General features: G+C 35.5%; 2 protein-coding genes across 2 annotated transcripts; one reads left to right on the top strand and one right to left on the bottom strand.

Annotated features, from left to right (window-relative positions):
- Positions 1-6,923: 6,923 nt before the first annotated feature.
- On the bottom strand, positions 6,924-8,734 carry LOC114397228. The gene is made up of 2 exons (XM_028359323.1): positions 7,646-8,734; positions 6,924-7,421 (listed from the first exon to the last, which is right to left on the bottom strand). Exons 1-2 carry the CDS (start codon positions 8,732-8,734, stop codon positions 6,924-6,926), a joined length of 1,587 nt encoding a protein of 528 aa, XP_028215124.1.
- A 1,211-nt stretch (positions 8,735-9,945) lies between these two features.
- LOC114394832 (dolichol-phosphate mannose synthase subunit 3-like) lies at positions 9,946-15,695 on the top strand. Its single transcript, XM_028356506.1, has 4 exons — positions 9,946-10,269; positions 13,610-13,719; positions 13,962-14,069; positions 15,443-15,695. The coding sequence occupies exons 2-4, from the start codon at positions 13,618-13,620 to the stop codon at positions 15,500-15,502; spliced, it is 270 nt and encodes an 89-aa protein (XP_028212307.1). The 5' UTR covers positions 9,946-10,269; positions 13,610-13,617; the 3' UTR covers positions 15,503-15,695.
- Positions 15,696-15,803: the final 108 nt, after the last annotated feature.

The raw sequence follows: 15,803 nt of genomic DNA, 5'->3' as shown, positions 1-15,803 counted from the left end.
CCTATAGTTTTCATTCATCTTATTTTGTAGTGTTGGACAAGTGGCCTCAATAATTTAAGAGATGGGTGAATTAAGTTTCAAAATTTCCCACTAATAAACTTTTAACCCCCTTCTAAATGATAGACTCATAATGCAGAAGAAGAAGCAACAATCAATTTAATAATGTTCTTTAAACATGCAAGACAAAATTGATTGCAATAACATAACTGAGATAAGGGAAGAGAAAAATGCAAACTCAATTTATACTGGTTCGACCACTTTTCGTGCCTACGTCCAGTCCTCAAGCAACCCACTTGAGATTTTTCACTATCTCTGTAAATCCTTTACATACTTTGAACACACCTTGGGATCCCTCACCCTTGTGTTCAAAGATTCTCCAAGAGACAACCCATCTCTTGATTACAATTCTCACAATCCAAGAGATAACCAGTCTCTTGATTACAACTGACTTTCTGAGATGAAAAGAAAGATTTTTCTCCTTTAGAGTGGATGATACAAATTAAAGTTCCTAGAGGAATTTCTCTCTTTTAGAGATGATAATACAATTTGAAGTTCCTGGATGAATTCTCAATAGATTTATAAGTGCTTTCCCAAGAGTTGTTGAGAGAGCATTTGACAATTAAGTTCTCTTAGAATATATTTTTCTTGCTTTTCGAAGTCAGACACTCATATATATAGGCCCATTGTGTCTTTTCAAAATGGTTTGAAGAGATGTGTCTTTTCAAAAAACTTTTCTGAAATTTTCTCACTGGTAATCGATTAGAGGTTTCCGATAATTGATTACACAATTATATTTTGAAGGGTCATGACTTTTCGAAGTGTTTTCTGAAGTGTCGTTGTGGGTAATTGATTTCAAACATCTGGTAATCGATTACATGATTCAAAATTCAAATTCAAAACCCTTTTAAAAAGCTGATTTTCAAAATTATCTTCTGGTAATCGATTATACTGCCTGGTAATCGATTACAAGAGCCTTTGCTCTCTTGGAAACATTTTGTTTTAAGGCAAAAATAATCAACCAGTGAGATTGTTTGAGGCCTTATCTTTTTCTTGATCTTGTTAGCTTGACCTTGAATTAATCTTGAAGCAATGATTAACCTTTGAATGTTTGTTAAAGCAATGCTTAACTGTTGAATGTTTGTTAAAGCAACCTTGTTTGATTCTACTTTGGCATCATCAAAATCATGTATTCATACATTCACATGTAGTAGTGACTTTTTTGAGCCACCTATAGTAACGGTCAAAACCCCTAGGCCAAGTTCCTAAATTAGAGGGAATAGAACTTATCCAACTAAGAAGTGATGGGAATCAGATAGGTATCATGATAAAGGTAATGCTCGAGGAAGGTAACAACATTGGTTACATCATCAATACAAGGGCAAAGGTAGAAGTATCCTTCGTGGGCCTTGAGAGGATTGACAGAGCCACTAGGGGCTATGGGTTGTTCTTGATCCTCTTGACTGCTCAAAAAGCTAGACGAGGAATATGATGACTCATCATTAGAGCCATCACCATATTCGTAGGGCCTAGATTGAGAGTTGTTGATGGTAGACATGGTGAAATCGAAAGTGAAATTACCAGAGATGAAGAAAGAAGAAAACAAATAATAAGTTAAATCAGATGGTTAGCAACAATGAGGAAAGGTTATTTAAATAAGACTTACACATACATAACAACTAGAGATATTAAATGCAAAGCCAATTACAAAGATTAAAAGAAGAGGGAAAGATTGAAACAAATATATCTTAACCCTTCATGTGACCAATCAGTGTTAAGATATAGGGAGGCATTTGTTACCAGGCAAAATATTTTCAGTTAGCCGAGTGAATCAAGATGGAAACTTAGCCAAAAAGAGTTTGTTGTGATTTCAGATAAAGTGGTGAGATTCAATTGTTATAGAAGATAATTTAGCTAATATTTTGAAAATTTAGATAAAGCTCAAAAGATAAGCACATCATATTTTGAGTTGTGGCTAAAATCATGAGATTCTAGATAAAATCAGTTGAAAACGTGAAAATCCCATGATTTAGGAAATGATTCCTAAAAATTCGGAATAAGGGGAACACACCTTGTTGTCGTCTATCCGAAATCAATTGAAAATGAAGGAATCATGTGTGAACATGGGTAAACACGATTTAGGTTTACTTAAGTTAGATTTTACAATATAAATAGTTGTTTATGAAACGTTTGTAAGAACCTTCAATAAAAAACAAGCAATCAATGCAATTAATTTCTAGTTGTCTTTTAAGTCTATTGTTATTCTTTCAAATTCAATCTTTATATTATTTCATTCGTATTTCTGTTCAAAATCACCCAAGTCAAGTACTATTTGTAGTAACTTAAGAGCCCACAGAAGCTTAAGGGACAAATGTATCCTCCTCTTGACAACCAAATCATTTGAGTCATTATTTAAATTTTGGAATCGTGTTGAAGTAGTTATAACCAAATCCATTTCGGTTAATTGTTAAGTTTTATCGCGAACAGAAAAATATGTTCTTTTATCATATTAGTTCTTTCTCCCTTACATAATGCTTGTGTGTTTTGTTTGTTTGATGGGTGGTTTTAGTTATTCTATTATGCTTTTGTCTTCATGACCTTATGAGACCATATTTATGTTTTTTTTTTGTACCATAGACCATATCTATGTTATGTTAACTCAAGGGATGTGTCTCTGCATATTTTTAATAAATAAAAAAGGGAAAAAAGATATAGAAGTTAAAAAATAAAAAAATAACTAATATAAGAGTAGTGAATAATTATTAAAAGAGAGTAATAAAATTTTAAAAATTAAAAAATGATAAAAATTGTCTAAAACTTGAGGGAAAAAAATATTCATTTTATTAGTAGTATAGATAATAACATCAGTTAGTGTTATTTAACTTCACGTTTAAACTAATAAGTATTTTGTTCATACACGTGTATCTAAATTAAGAGAAACTGAAAAAAATACTTAAAAGACAATATTATTTACGCAAAGATATTTATTATGAATGGGAAATGCATAATTAATTCAAGTAAAATATAAAAACAATAGATTAAATAAGAAAATATTTAAAAATCTCTTAAGAGGCAAAACCTGCAGCAAAAATGTTGATATGCATTGGAAATTAAAAGAATAAAACCTCTATACGTTTTTTTTTATAAGAAATATGAATTTATATTATAATGAAGGGAGCACTAGGAGTACTCCAACCCATTACAAGAATGTCTCAGATGAGATAGTTTCAAACTTTACTACATAGAAAAGGTGAATTCCACCAATCTGAAATATTCGATCCACCTACCCCTCCTACCTTTCCCATGAACCAGGCCCAACATATGTGCTTAATTTGATTGATAGTCTTGGGAATGTCTTTTTCCTCCTCCTTGAAGATGCTATTATTGCGCACCTGCCAAATGATCCACAAAGTAGCCAACCAAAACATAAAGGGCACCTTGTTTCTGCTAGTGTTGTATTTGAGGAGCCTATCATATTCCCAAAAATGTTGAACTCCCCCCACTGCTATAACATCGACAATCCCAATCCAGCTCAAAATTTCTTTCCAAATACATTTAGAAAAATCACAATGAAAGAATAAGTGTACAACATTTTCATCACAAGAATCACATAGAGAGCACCTACTATTATTAATGACCACATTCCTTCTAATTAAATTATCCTTGGTTGGCAATCGATCCAATAGTAACCGCCAACAAAACAAAGCTACTTTGGATGGCACAGGAACTTTCCAAACTATAGATAGTATATCCAGTATATCGCTATTCATTTGTGTTTGATTTACCAAAGACATGGCAAAAGAATAGCAAGAACTTACAGTGAATAATTTGGAGTTGTGTAAGGACCACTTCCACCTGTCATGAGATTCTGCCACTAGATGCACATCAACCAGAATGGTCTCCAAAGAGTGAAGTGACTCTTCCTCATTCGGATTTAACTGTCTCTTCCAAGTCAAGCCCCACGTCCATTGGTCTCTCCTCCATGAACCTGCGTTTCCTACAGACACCAACTGCTGAGATGAAATTGCAAACAGCTCCGGAAAAGCATCCTTCAACGGCTCAGACCCTAACCATTTATTATACCAAAATAGAATTGATTGTCCATCTCCTACATCACAACTCACTGCTCTTTGAAAGAAATTCTGGTTTTGTGACAAATCTTTCTCCAACAACATCAAATCCCGCCACCATATTGAATCTTTTGTGCCCCATGATCGATCAAGACTACAAGTTTGCTTTGCTATTAAATTACCATATCTAAAAGCTAGCAAATCCCTCCAAAGTGCTTTATGATCATGAATACACCTCCACTTCCATTTAGCCAGCAAAGATATGTTGAAAACCTCTAAATTCTTCACACCCAACCCTCCCTCTTTCTTCGGTTTGCAAATGTCTTCCCATGACACCCAACAAATCTTCCTTTCCTCCTCATGTGATCCCCACAAAAAATCTCTTTGAATTTGTGTTAGTTCCTTAATAACCACTTTAGGAGCTTTGAAAAAGGAGAAAAAATATAGAGGTAAACTCGAGAGAACTGAATTAATAAGTGTTACCTTTCCTCCGATGGATAGATTACGTCCCCTCCAACAAGACAATTTAGCCCTCATAGAATCCACCACCGGTTTCCAAGTCGATCTTCGCCGCGGGTTGGCACCAACCGGAACACCCAAGAACTTAAAAGGTATTAAAGTCATACAACAAGAGAGAAAGATTGATGCTGACTCTAGAAAACCTTCATTGATATTCAAACCAATCAACTTACTTTTGTGGAAATTGACCCGAAGACCAGATACTAACTCAAAGCTTCTGAAAGTAGTTTTGATGCTCCACAAATTCTTCCAAGACCCCTTACCCAATAAAATTGTGTCATCAGCAAATTGTAATAGAGACAAGTTCAAACCATCTGCCACCTGATAACCATCAAAATTTCCAACCTGACTTGCCTTTTGTACCAAACCAGAAAGTCCCTGTGCCACAATGAGAAATAAAAATGGAGATAGTGGATCTCCTTGTCTTAAACCTTTATGAGCTGTGAATTCATCCGTGGGGCTCCCATTAACCAAGACTGACATAGAACTAGAAAAAACACACGCCTGTATCCACCCAATCCATCTCTTATCAAAACCCATTCTGTTCAACATGTAAGTCAAAAAACTCCAGGAAACCGAGTCATATGCCTTCTCAAAGTCTACCTTAAACAACATACATTCATCCTTTCTACGTTTGGCAAGATCAACTACCTCATTAATCATCAAGACACCATCTAAAATTTGTCTTCCTGAAATGAAAGCTGACTGACAAGGAGATATAAGTTTAGCTATTACCTTCTTTAATCTAGACGCCAACACCTTGGAGAGAATTTTATATAGGCACCCAATCAGACAAATGGGCCTATATTCCTTTAGATCCTGGGGATTATTTACCTTTGGAATCAAAGCCAAGAAGGAAGCCGTAATAGCTTTAGGAAGCACACCTGTGATATGAAATTCTTGTAAAAATTCAACAATATCATCCTTGACAAACTCCCAACATTCTTTTATAAAGCGCAAGTTGAAACCATCCGGACCAGGGCATTTATTACCACCACAACTCCACACTACATCCTTTATCTCCTCCTCTGAAAATGGTGCCACTAAGAAAGAATTTTCTTCCGACCCCAAAGTCTGAAACTCTATCCCCCCCCCCCAACACCGGTCTAGAAAAAGAAGCTTCCTTGAATCCTTCCTCAAAAAATCGACGCACCTCCATCTTCACTTCCCCAACCTGTTCCACACAACGCCCCTCCACTTGTAAGGATAAAATTTGATTCTTTCTCCTCCTATCTTGAAGACAAGAATGAAAGAATTTTGTGTTAGAATCTCCTTCTTTAATCCAACGCAACCTAGATTTCTGTTTCAACAAGCTCTCCTTCATCATTAGTTGTTGCCAAAATAATGCATTTGCTTCTTTCTTCTTCACCACCACATTAAGATTACACCCCTCCTCTATGCCTCTGTCCAACTCATTCATATCAGCCACTATATTTTCTATATTAAGGTCTAGCCACCCAAACACCTCCTTATTCCACTTTTTCAAACTCTCTCTAATAATTTTCAGCTTCTCCTTTATGACATATGCCTTTCTTCCAGTAATCTGAATCTTCTTCCACTCCTCAACAATAAAAGACTTGAAACCATCATGTTCAAGCCAACAGTTATTAAAACGAAAAGGCTTAGGACCCCAATTGGGATTAGAACATTCCAACCATATGGGGCAATGATCAGAAATGTCTCGTTTACCAACCCTCTGCCCCTTTACTTGCCATAGATTCATGATGCCATCCGAAACAAGAAACCTGTCCAATCTACTAGCAGCAATACCATCAGAGCAGAAATAAGTAAATTTATTCCCATGCAAAGGAGGATCAATAAGATTCATTTCATTCACAAAAGCATTAAAATCCACCATATCAATATGCCCCCAATTTTCGCTTCTGCCTGTCCTTTCCTCCCTATTAGATACCGCATTGAAATCCCCCACCAGACACCACTCTCCCGCAGAGCTACCATATTTGAGATTATATAAAGTCTCCCACAATAATCTTCTACCAGCAGTATTACATGGAGCATAAACATTAACGAAGAAGAATAATTTCGACTTAAACTCAACACAAACACCTATGAAGCCATGACCAGAAAAATTAGACTTAACCACCCATAATCCCCTTTTCCACATCATTAACAAACCACCCGACAAACCAGACGAAGGCAAAGCTATCCAATCAATTAACTGGTTACCCCACATATTTTCAACAACATAATCTTCAATAAATTCTCTCTTAGTTTCTTGGAGACAAACAAGATCAAAATTACCTAAATTGATAATTTTGGCCAACCTCCTTCTCTTTGAATTGTCTCCCAACCCTCTCATGTTCAAAGACATAATATTCATGAGACACCATTGTTGTTCACCCTCTGCTGCTTTGCAACTGCATCTCTGCTCTCACATAAATTAATCTGCTGAATGTACACCTCGTCCTTCTCCGTGCCTTCCACCCCTATGTGACGTGCCTCTTCCCAAACCCTCTGCGCCACTGATTTGCTCTGTAAAACCCAGAACTTGTTGTTACATAAACGCATATCAGCGCTTGACAACGACCCACCGCACAAGACCGAGCCACCAGAGAAATGCGTTGAGGCTTGCTCTGTTGCTGTGCGCGACTTTACAGGAGCTTCGTTCATGGAGGATTGCTGAGAAATTGATTTCAAATCATGATTGACCCTGTTGGAACGTGATGCCCGACCCGGTTTTGAGAGCAAGCCACGTTTGGAAAGTTTTCTCTGTTTCACGCGTGGGATCTGAGAAGAGAGATTGTTTCTTTGGATTGAAGAGAGTCTTTCCAATAATGGGCCTGAGTTATTATTAAAAACTGGACCCAAATGATTCTGAGACACAATTGGGCCAAACGAACTTAATGAATTTCCTGGGCTTTCTTCACAAAAACCCTCTTTACACCCCCCTGATCCACGTGTTGCACTCACATGCGAATTTGCTGAATATTCCCCCACTTGTTGACTCTCTAATCCCAACACAATAAATTATCCTTTGAGTGGTCTTTTATCTCCTCCACGTAATCCTCCCCTAATTCCTGATTACCACTTTTACTTACCAACTCATTATTGCCTACATTTGAATTTGAAATTGATATTCCAATTAATGCCTCATTTAATGTTGAATTATTTCCATAACTGCCAGCTTCATCATCCTCCTCCACCAAATCATCTTCCGGCGAACTCTCCGGCCACACTTCATCGTCACTAGAAGAATTTTCATCATTATATAACTCGCGCTTACTTTGATCCTGTAAACTACTCCATTGTATTGGACCAAACCAATCCTCCACCATCTTAATGGAAAAAGAGACGCCATTGATACACACCTTGCGGATCATATTAATTGCCTCTTTTTTGACTGTGCGCACCATTAATCGAGCTACATCCATTGTCTTTCTCTTCATGGTGTTGTCATCAGAATGTACAAAAACGCCAATATCCTTCGTTAAAAAAGAGAAGAAATCGGAGTCCCATACGTGGCTTGGAACCCCGTAACATCTCACCCAAACCAATCTCTCCTCGTCTACGATCGACGCATTCCGCGGCTTGATTTCTTTGAACCATTGTTGTAGCCACCCTTTCGCTTCCTCTATGTAGCCTTGGAAGTCCTCGTCATCTACACTACCTTCTAAGAGAACCATGTTAGCTCCTAAGGGAGTAACTAAAATTGTAGACACCCCTTGCATAGCAAAATGTTCTTGTATAAGATAAGATTGGCCCGGATGTATCACAACGCCGACCATAGCTATACTTAGACGCTTCATATCCTCCACCTTTGCCTCATACTTCAGCTCGCCACCCATTTGGTCATGCATGGATCCGTTTGTAATTTTACAAGCTTGGCCAATGACTTTCGGTTTCCACACCTGAGTTGACTTCCGTACCACCGGCTCACTCTCCTTAGATATTGGCCCCCCGGGCATCTTCTTCGCTTGATCTCTTTGATATCGAGGAAGATTTGCAAAAAGCTTATCCCTTCCAATGAAAATATTGTCTAGCTTCATGGCGAATCGTTCCGGCTCTTGAATCCGGCAAAAACGAGCAAAACCGAATCTTTTACCCATCCTATTTCTCCTTGTCGGAATCACCACCTCTTGCAAGTCACCATAGCTCCTGAGACTGTTGAACAAGTGCTTCGCATTCATCTCCTCCGCAAAATTGGTAATGTAAATCGTTGTTGATTGTAGTTGCTCCTTACTCCTTTGGTCCCTGGATTGATAAATATCTGGTTTGGTATAACCAGAGCCTCTCCCACCATCTCACCTCTTACGATATTGCACAAGATTCCACCCATCATCAGATTGCACCTTTGTGTGAAAAGCACCACCTCCATTCTCCCACCGCCAAGAATCCCCTCTCCCACCGTCCACTCCCCTTCTCGCCCCACCTCTCATTGAGTATACATACCTATTAATAGTGAATACACGTACACAGACCCACCATGAGTACGTAATCTTTGCAAGTCCACCTCTATACGTTTGATTATTATTGGATTGTTAGTGAACTGTCCAAATAAATTATTGGACTGTTATTTGGTGCTTTCCTGATTCAATTCTGTGTTCAATTTTCAATTCTGTGTTCAATTTTCTGTTATGACTTGAAGTGGTTTTATATAAAATATATTTGGTCCTAGTTCTATGTAATGTCGCATTGAAATCAAGTAGTGTCTCTGTCCCATAATAATCATTTAGTAAGAAAGAAAATTTTATCTTAAAATAATTATTATTTTCAATTTTTAATATATCATTAATTATTTATATTCTTCGAATATTATATGAGTTACAAAAATAAATAAATTAATAATAAGATTAATTTTATAAAATTATTATTCTTTTTTATTTATTTATTGGTTTTTTTCAATCTTTATAAAATAATCTAGGAGGATAGTTATAATACGAAGGAAGAAATACATGTTTGCATGATTATCAAAATGGTGAGCCAACTCCTATAACTCCATAGGCATCATAAGGATTAACTCATAAATATACACGTTTTTGGATAAATTGGCAGCAAATTTGGTGGACTCAAGAGTAAATTTTAAACTGCCAGAAATTATTTTTAAAAAAATATGAGAGGATTTTTTTTTTTACAAATTACATACTATTAACTTATGATACTGTTAACACGATGAAAAAAAGACAAAAAATAATTTTTCAAAAATTTAAATAATTGATAAAAATAAGATTTAATTATTCATTTAATTCTTATAGCTTTTAACTTTATTCATTTTAGTCTTATAGTTAATAAATGAAAACTATAGGATGAATAATTAAACCTATAAATAATTATTCAAATTTGAATTACTAAAAGATATATAAGCACCCAAGGATCTCGGTCGTTGAATCGTTGGTTTTAATAAACGATCTGGATTTCCTCAACTAGACTCTCGAGGATGGATCCGTGTCTCAAAAACGCACGTTTAGTGGCGAACTGAACAAACAAACCCTTGATCCGTCATTGTATTTGTAACCTCGAATCGAAGGAGAAGACGTCCCTTTTGTTTCTGCGACTACTCTCCAAGTCCGGTTTTGGTCTTCTCTCCTCTCCTATCTCACTCGCGATTGCGTTTATTCTTGTTTGGTGGAGGATTTCGCCCACTGTTCTGGTGAAGGGGAAGACCTCGCTCACTTGGACTTAAACGGTGCCTGGATCCTCAGAGTTCAGAATACGTTTTCAAGCTGTAACAGTTCTTAGTCCTATCCTTTCTTTATGTTCCAATTTGGTTTAGAATATCAGGATTTCTATATATTGTTTTTCTTTTATTGTTGCCATTTTAGTTGGCTGTGGACTGTGGTTGATTTTTTATTTTTTTTAATCGTTGACATCTTGCTTTATTTTTTTGCTTTATTATGTTGTCGAAATGTTGAATTGGTTTATTATTTATAGGTATTTTTAGTAGACTCTTACGAGTTTACAGGGCTCCCACGAGTCTAGGCTGACTCTCGAGTTTTTGATAACCTTGCATGCTTGAAATGAGTTTTAGGATATGCTGTCATAACCATCAAAAATGCTTTCTTTGTTTAGAAATTGGTGTCATTCTGAATATGATGCAAATTGGAAACCCCTGTTTTGAATTGATTCATTTGATGTGCTATGACTTTTGTGTTCTTGCCTTCTTGGTTTCCATCATTTTGTGTCATGGGTTTTTAGTTGATAGGGTTTGTACCTGATACTTCCAAGTGATGCTGGGAGATTGCGCATGGGCTTTGAGTTGCATTAAACTATGAAATGAATTTCATGGAGATCCCACCTGATGGAAGTGGCAAATAGCTTTTAATTCAATAACCATCATAAATGCTTTCTTTGTTTAGGAATTGGTGCCATTCTGAATATAATGGAAACCTCTGTTTTGAATTGATTCATTTGATGTGTGATGATTTTTGTGTTCTTGGTTTCCTTGATTTAGTGACACGGGTTTTTAGTTGATAGGGTTTGTATCCGATACTTCCAAGTGATGCTGGGAGATTGCGCATGGGCTTTGAGTTGCATTAAACTATGACATGAATTTCATGGAGATCCCACCTGATGGAAGTGGCAAATAGCTTTTAATTCAATAACCATCATAAATGCTTTCTTTGTTTAGGAATTGGTGCCATTCTGAATATAATGGAAATCTCTGTTTTGAATTGATTCATTTGATGTGTGATGATTTTTGTGTTCTTGGTTTCCTTGATTTAGTGACACGGGTTTTTAGTTGATAGGGTTTGTATCTGATACTTCCAAGTGATGCTGGGAGATTGCGCAAGGGCTTTGAGTTGCATTAAACTATGAAATGATTTTCATGGAGATCCCATCTGATGGAAGTGGCAAATAGTTTTTAATTCAATTAAGTAGTCATGGAGAATTTGGTTTCTTCATGAATGCGGTTCCAGTTGATTATTTATTTTGATCCTTCCCTGGAGGTAGGAAATGATTTGAAATTCTGTATGTACTTACGTTTTTAGCAGTGGTTGCATTGATATTGATATAATGGTTGTTAATTAGTTTTAACTTTTAAGGCTATATTAGCATTTTGAAAACATTTGATGTGTGATGGTTGAATGTAATGAATTGAATTCCTTCATCTAATTCAATGAGTTTGTCTGTTTTCTTTTGATATTTGTTTTTCCATTTAGGTCTGGACTTGTTGGTCTTGATTTTTAGGAAGTTTCTTCGTTTCTTTTGGTCCAGTAATACAATGCCTTTTTAATATGTTTTTTTATTCTTGGAATCAAAGCAGGTTCAGATGTAAAATCTTCTACATCTTTGATTACTCTTGTACTTCTTGGATTAGTTGAGAAATATGAATTTAACTGGCCGGAATTTCTTCTTGTAACTGCCAAATGATGCTGGGAGATTGTGCAAGGGCTTTGAGTCATTTAACTATCATATTTGTTGTTAACAATGAAATGAATTTCATGGAAATCCCATCTGATGGCTGTAGCTACACAAGTTTTTTACTATGTAATAGTTTGTTCAAGGGTTGGGTTCCTTTGATCTTAATTCTCTTACTCTTTGGTTCATTGATGAAGGTAGGAAAGATTTGTGAGATATTATTAAATTTTGAGAGTATTAAAAATATATAAGAAATTCCCGAATGTATAACATGCAGACAATTCCTCTTAAATCATGTTTAAAGCTATATGAGCATTCTGAATATGTCTGATGTATTTGAAACTACTATATTATCACTAAGAATCTAGACATCTGTGATAATGCTCAATGGGTTTGCCTGTTTGAGATATTTTTCTTATGTCTAAGTGTTTGAGTGTACCTTTTAAGGTCCTGATTGTTTAAAGCTCTATTTTAAATATTATGTTTGAATATTTTATGCATATAGCTATGTGGATTTAATTGGTGGGGGTTTTCATCCACTTCTTCCTAATGATGCTGGATGATTGAGCAATGGCTTTATTTTTTACTGGACTTCCATTTTTTCATGGGTAACTTGTTGGTGGTAGTGGCAGCAATTATAGTTTTCTTAATTTAAGGAGTCAAGGAGGATTCTTGTACTAGTAGATTTGTATTACGGTTATTGTGTCTTGTACTCTTGTCTGAAGGTTTGAAAGAATTAGGCTAAAATTTTAACAGTAATTGCATGCTGTAAACATACCAGGATGTTGTACAATAATTCAACACTATTGCTACCTATGAAGCACAAACTTATACATAGGAACACACACTAAATTTTATAAATTGTGAACATGCGTATGTGTTTAACAATTAAGATTCATAATTCATGATATCATTCTTCAAGATTTATAATAGACATATGCCATGTGCCAAAATGAAATGAAAAAACTGGGAGAGTTAAAGTGGTATGCTACAAAAGCATTGCTGTCGCATTTTCTGTTATTAAAAATTGCATAAAAAATTAAACAGACCTAGCCACTTTGTGTGTGTATTTGGAATTTTAAATGATTATATCCATGCTGTTCGTGGTATGTATTAGTCATTTTGGAGCCCTTTTCTTGGGGGGATTGGATGCATGTGTTGTATCAATGCTTTATATAGATTGCAACTATTTTTATAGCAAGCATGAATAGATGTTTTACATTCTTTTCCTATCGTGTCTCTCATACTAATTATAGGCTTAATGCCGTCACCTTCAAACTTTAAAGTGATTCATGAGTCATGCTCATGACACTGGGGTTGTGGTTGTATTTTGATTTCTGATATTTTGTTAGGGAAGGGAGTTTCTAAACAGAACTCTTATTGCTCAAATTTTTTTGCATCTTTAGATAGTTAAGGTGCACTTCACATCAAGAATTATTAACATAGATCTTACTTTCTCATAAATATTAGTGAAAATTATTGGGTTTTTTTTGGCAATTTGCTTCAACTTTCGAGACTTGTCTTGTCTTTGTTTCTTTCCTTTATCATTTTCTTCTGATTCGTCACCCTCCCCACTTTTTTATTCACATGCATACACCCATACCAATGTATGTTGTTTTGTCATGAAGCATTTACAATTGTAAGTTGTAACCACTTTTTGTTTTAATGAATTTATACACACATTTATATAATTGATCTAATTTCAGATTGATAAATGAAGCATATTGTGAAGATTTTGACATTGGTAATGGCCATTACTGCATTATGGGTTGGCCTTCTACAAACTTCTATGATTCCACGCAGCCATACTTGGTTGGTAGGTCTTAATGTTATTAATGCTTGGTTTTTATTTTTTATTTGTTTTTGGTACAAAATAGTTTTTGGGAAGGGTTGCTTTCTCTTTCCAAGGCTAGGGCATGCAACAGGCCTCAATGAGTACTGGCAGCTGGATTCAAACCTAAGCCTTCTTTTCCACCTGAATCAATCCTGTTGTAACTCTATTTTGTTGGATTTTATTCTGCATAATGCTGACTATGCCTTGTTCTGTACCCTGTGCAGTTACCCATATATTTTGTTGTGTCTTTAGGATGTTATGGTCTTTTAATGGTTGGAATTGGTTTGATGAATTTTCCAACCTGTCCTCAAGAAGCTCTATTGTTGCAGAAGGTATTCTTCTACACCTTCTGTTCATTAGATATGGTAGTGTTAGCCAATTAAATCCATGGTTTGTGCTTTTATAGTGCCTTTGAAATATGGATGTTACTAGATGTGCATGCATTTGTAGTTTACTCTCATTTCACAATTGTGTAAATATACGTATAAATTATAAATGATTTCTGGACTGAAAAGACGATTATGTTTAATTTCCACATACTTATTTTGGATGGAAAATTAGCTATTATTGAGATTCATCAAAATTAGATGTTGTTGAGGTTAAAAAAAGTTATTAGGATAAGATGTCCTCTTATAATATTACAAAGGAGAAGTAAAAAAAAAATGAATAGTCTTAAAGATGAAGACCACAAAAAACAAGCCAGTCACAACTCACAAGTCTCATAAAAGCATACTTGTTTTTCCCCCTGCCACCTACTATTTGGCCCTTTATAATTCAGTGGTTTCTAACTGGTATGAATATTTAAACATATAAAGACTCCACTCTTTAGTTTAATGCATGGGGTGCATGTCTCAGTTGTTCTAATTACGTAGGGAGTTAATTAATGACTGTGTCATTTACCACTGGAGTTGGTTGGATTATATCACCAAGATCCTTCCCTCATATTTATCATTTTGATTGGGAAAAAAATGTAGGTGCAGAAGCTGGACTGGACATAGAACTGATAGAAGGATAATTTTGTAAATCCAATGTAATCACAAGGATATTTTAATATTTCATATCTGACATACTGCAGGCCTAGATTATGATTCATATTCCTCTTGCTTTGTTGTATAACAATGTCCATCATGCAGTAATGGATCATCCTCACTGAACATATAGTATGCCACTTGTTCCATGTCAAGCTCCAATTATTCTATTAGGTAGATTTAAATGAATGTTTTTGTATCTCCAACACATACTTTCATCAATGAAGGTTCTTTTCTTGTTCTCATACGTTTGTGAATTTTAGTTGGTCCTCTTTCCATATGCTGGCGGAAAGTAAATTCCATCAGCTAAATAGAAACCTAATTTTGCCAACATTAGGAATCTCAACACCAATTTGAGTGCTTTACTGCTCTAACTCTTCCAAAATTGCACTGCATCTACTATAAGAAAATGATTTTGCTCCCCCAAATCTTAACTCTGTTCAAATAGTTCAATTGTTATGGTTATTATGCACTTACTAGTTTTATCCTCCTAATTTTCCTTTAAGCAATTCAGTAGAGCTGATCATTATGACCAGATTATAATGGAGATTATAATGGACTAGTGCTGGATTCATGATGTGGCAAAATTGAAGCGATTTTTCTTAGATAGAACTCAAATATGGTTTGCTGATTGTGGCATGTCGCCAAAGAAAGTTGCTTATTTTGGTTCTTTTCAGGACATTGTTGAGGCCAAGGAATATCTGAAACAAAAAGGAGTTGATGTTAGTTCCAGCTGATGCGGTCTCAAATCTCGCATGATGTTCTGAATTAGCTTATGACAATTACCTGATTGGGAGTTGCGAAAGATTTTTGGCTTTTAACTTCATACACAAAATACTGATATGGGAATTGCTTTCGATTTTGGCTTAATGTACATGAACTCTTTACTATAATCAATGGATAACTTTTTCTGTTGGTAGTTATTTTTTATTTTTTATTCATTTTTAAAATTTTGATTGCAAATTTGTAGTCTTAGAGTACACTGGAACCGGATATTAAACTATGATAACTCAGCCACTAGGATTGGATTAGTGGAAA

The sequence above is a fragment of the Glycine soja genome, chromosome 18 (genome assembly GCF_004193775.1).
Source record: "Glycine soja cultivar W05 chromosome 18, ASM419377v2, whole genome shotgun sequence".
Classification (NCBI taxonomy): Eukaryota; Viridiplantae; Streptophyta; class Magnoliopsida; order Fabales; family Fabaceae; genus Glycine; species Glycine soja.
The sequence above is the reverse complement of the archived record's forward strand: the minus strand, read 5'-3'. Positions and strand labels throughout refer to the sequence as shown.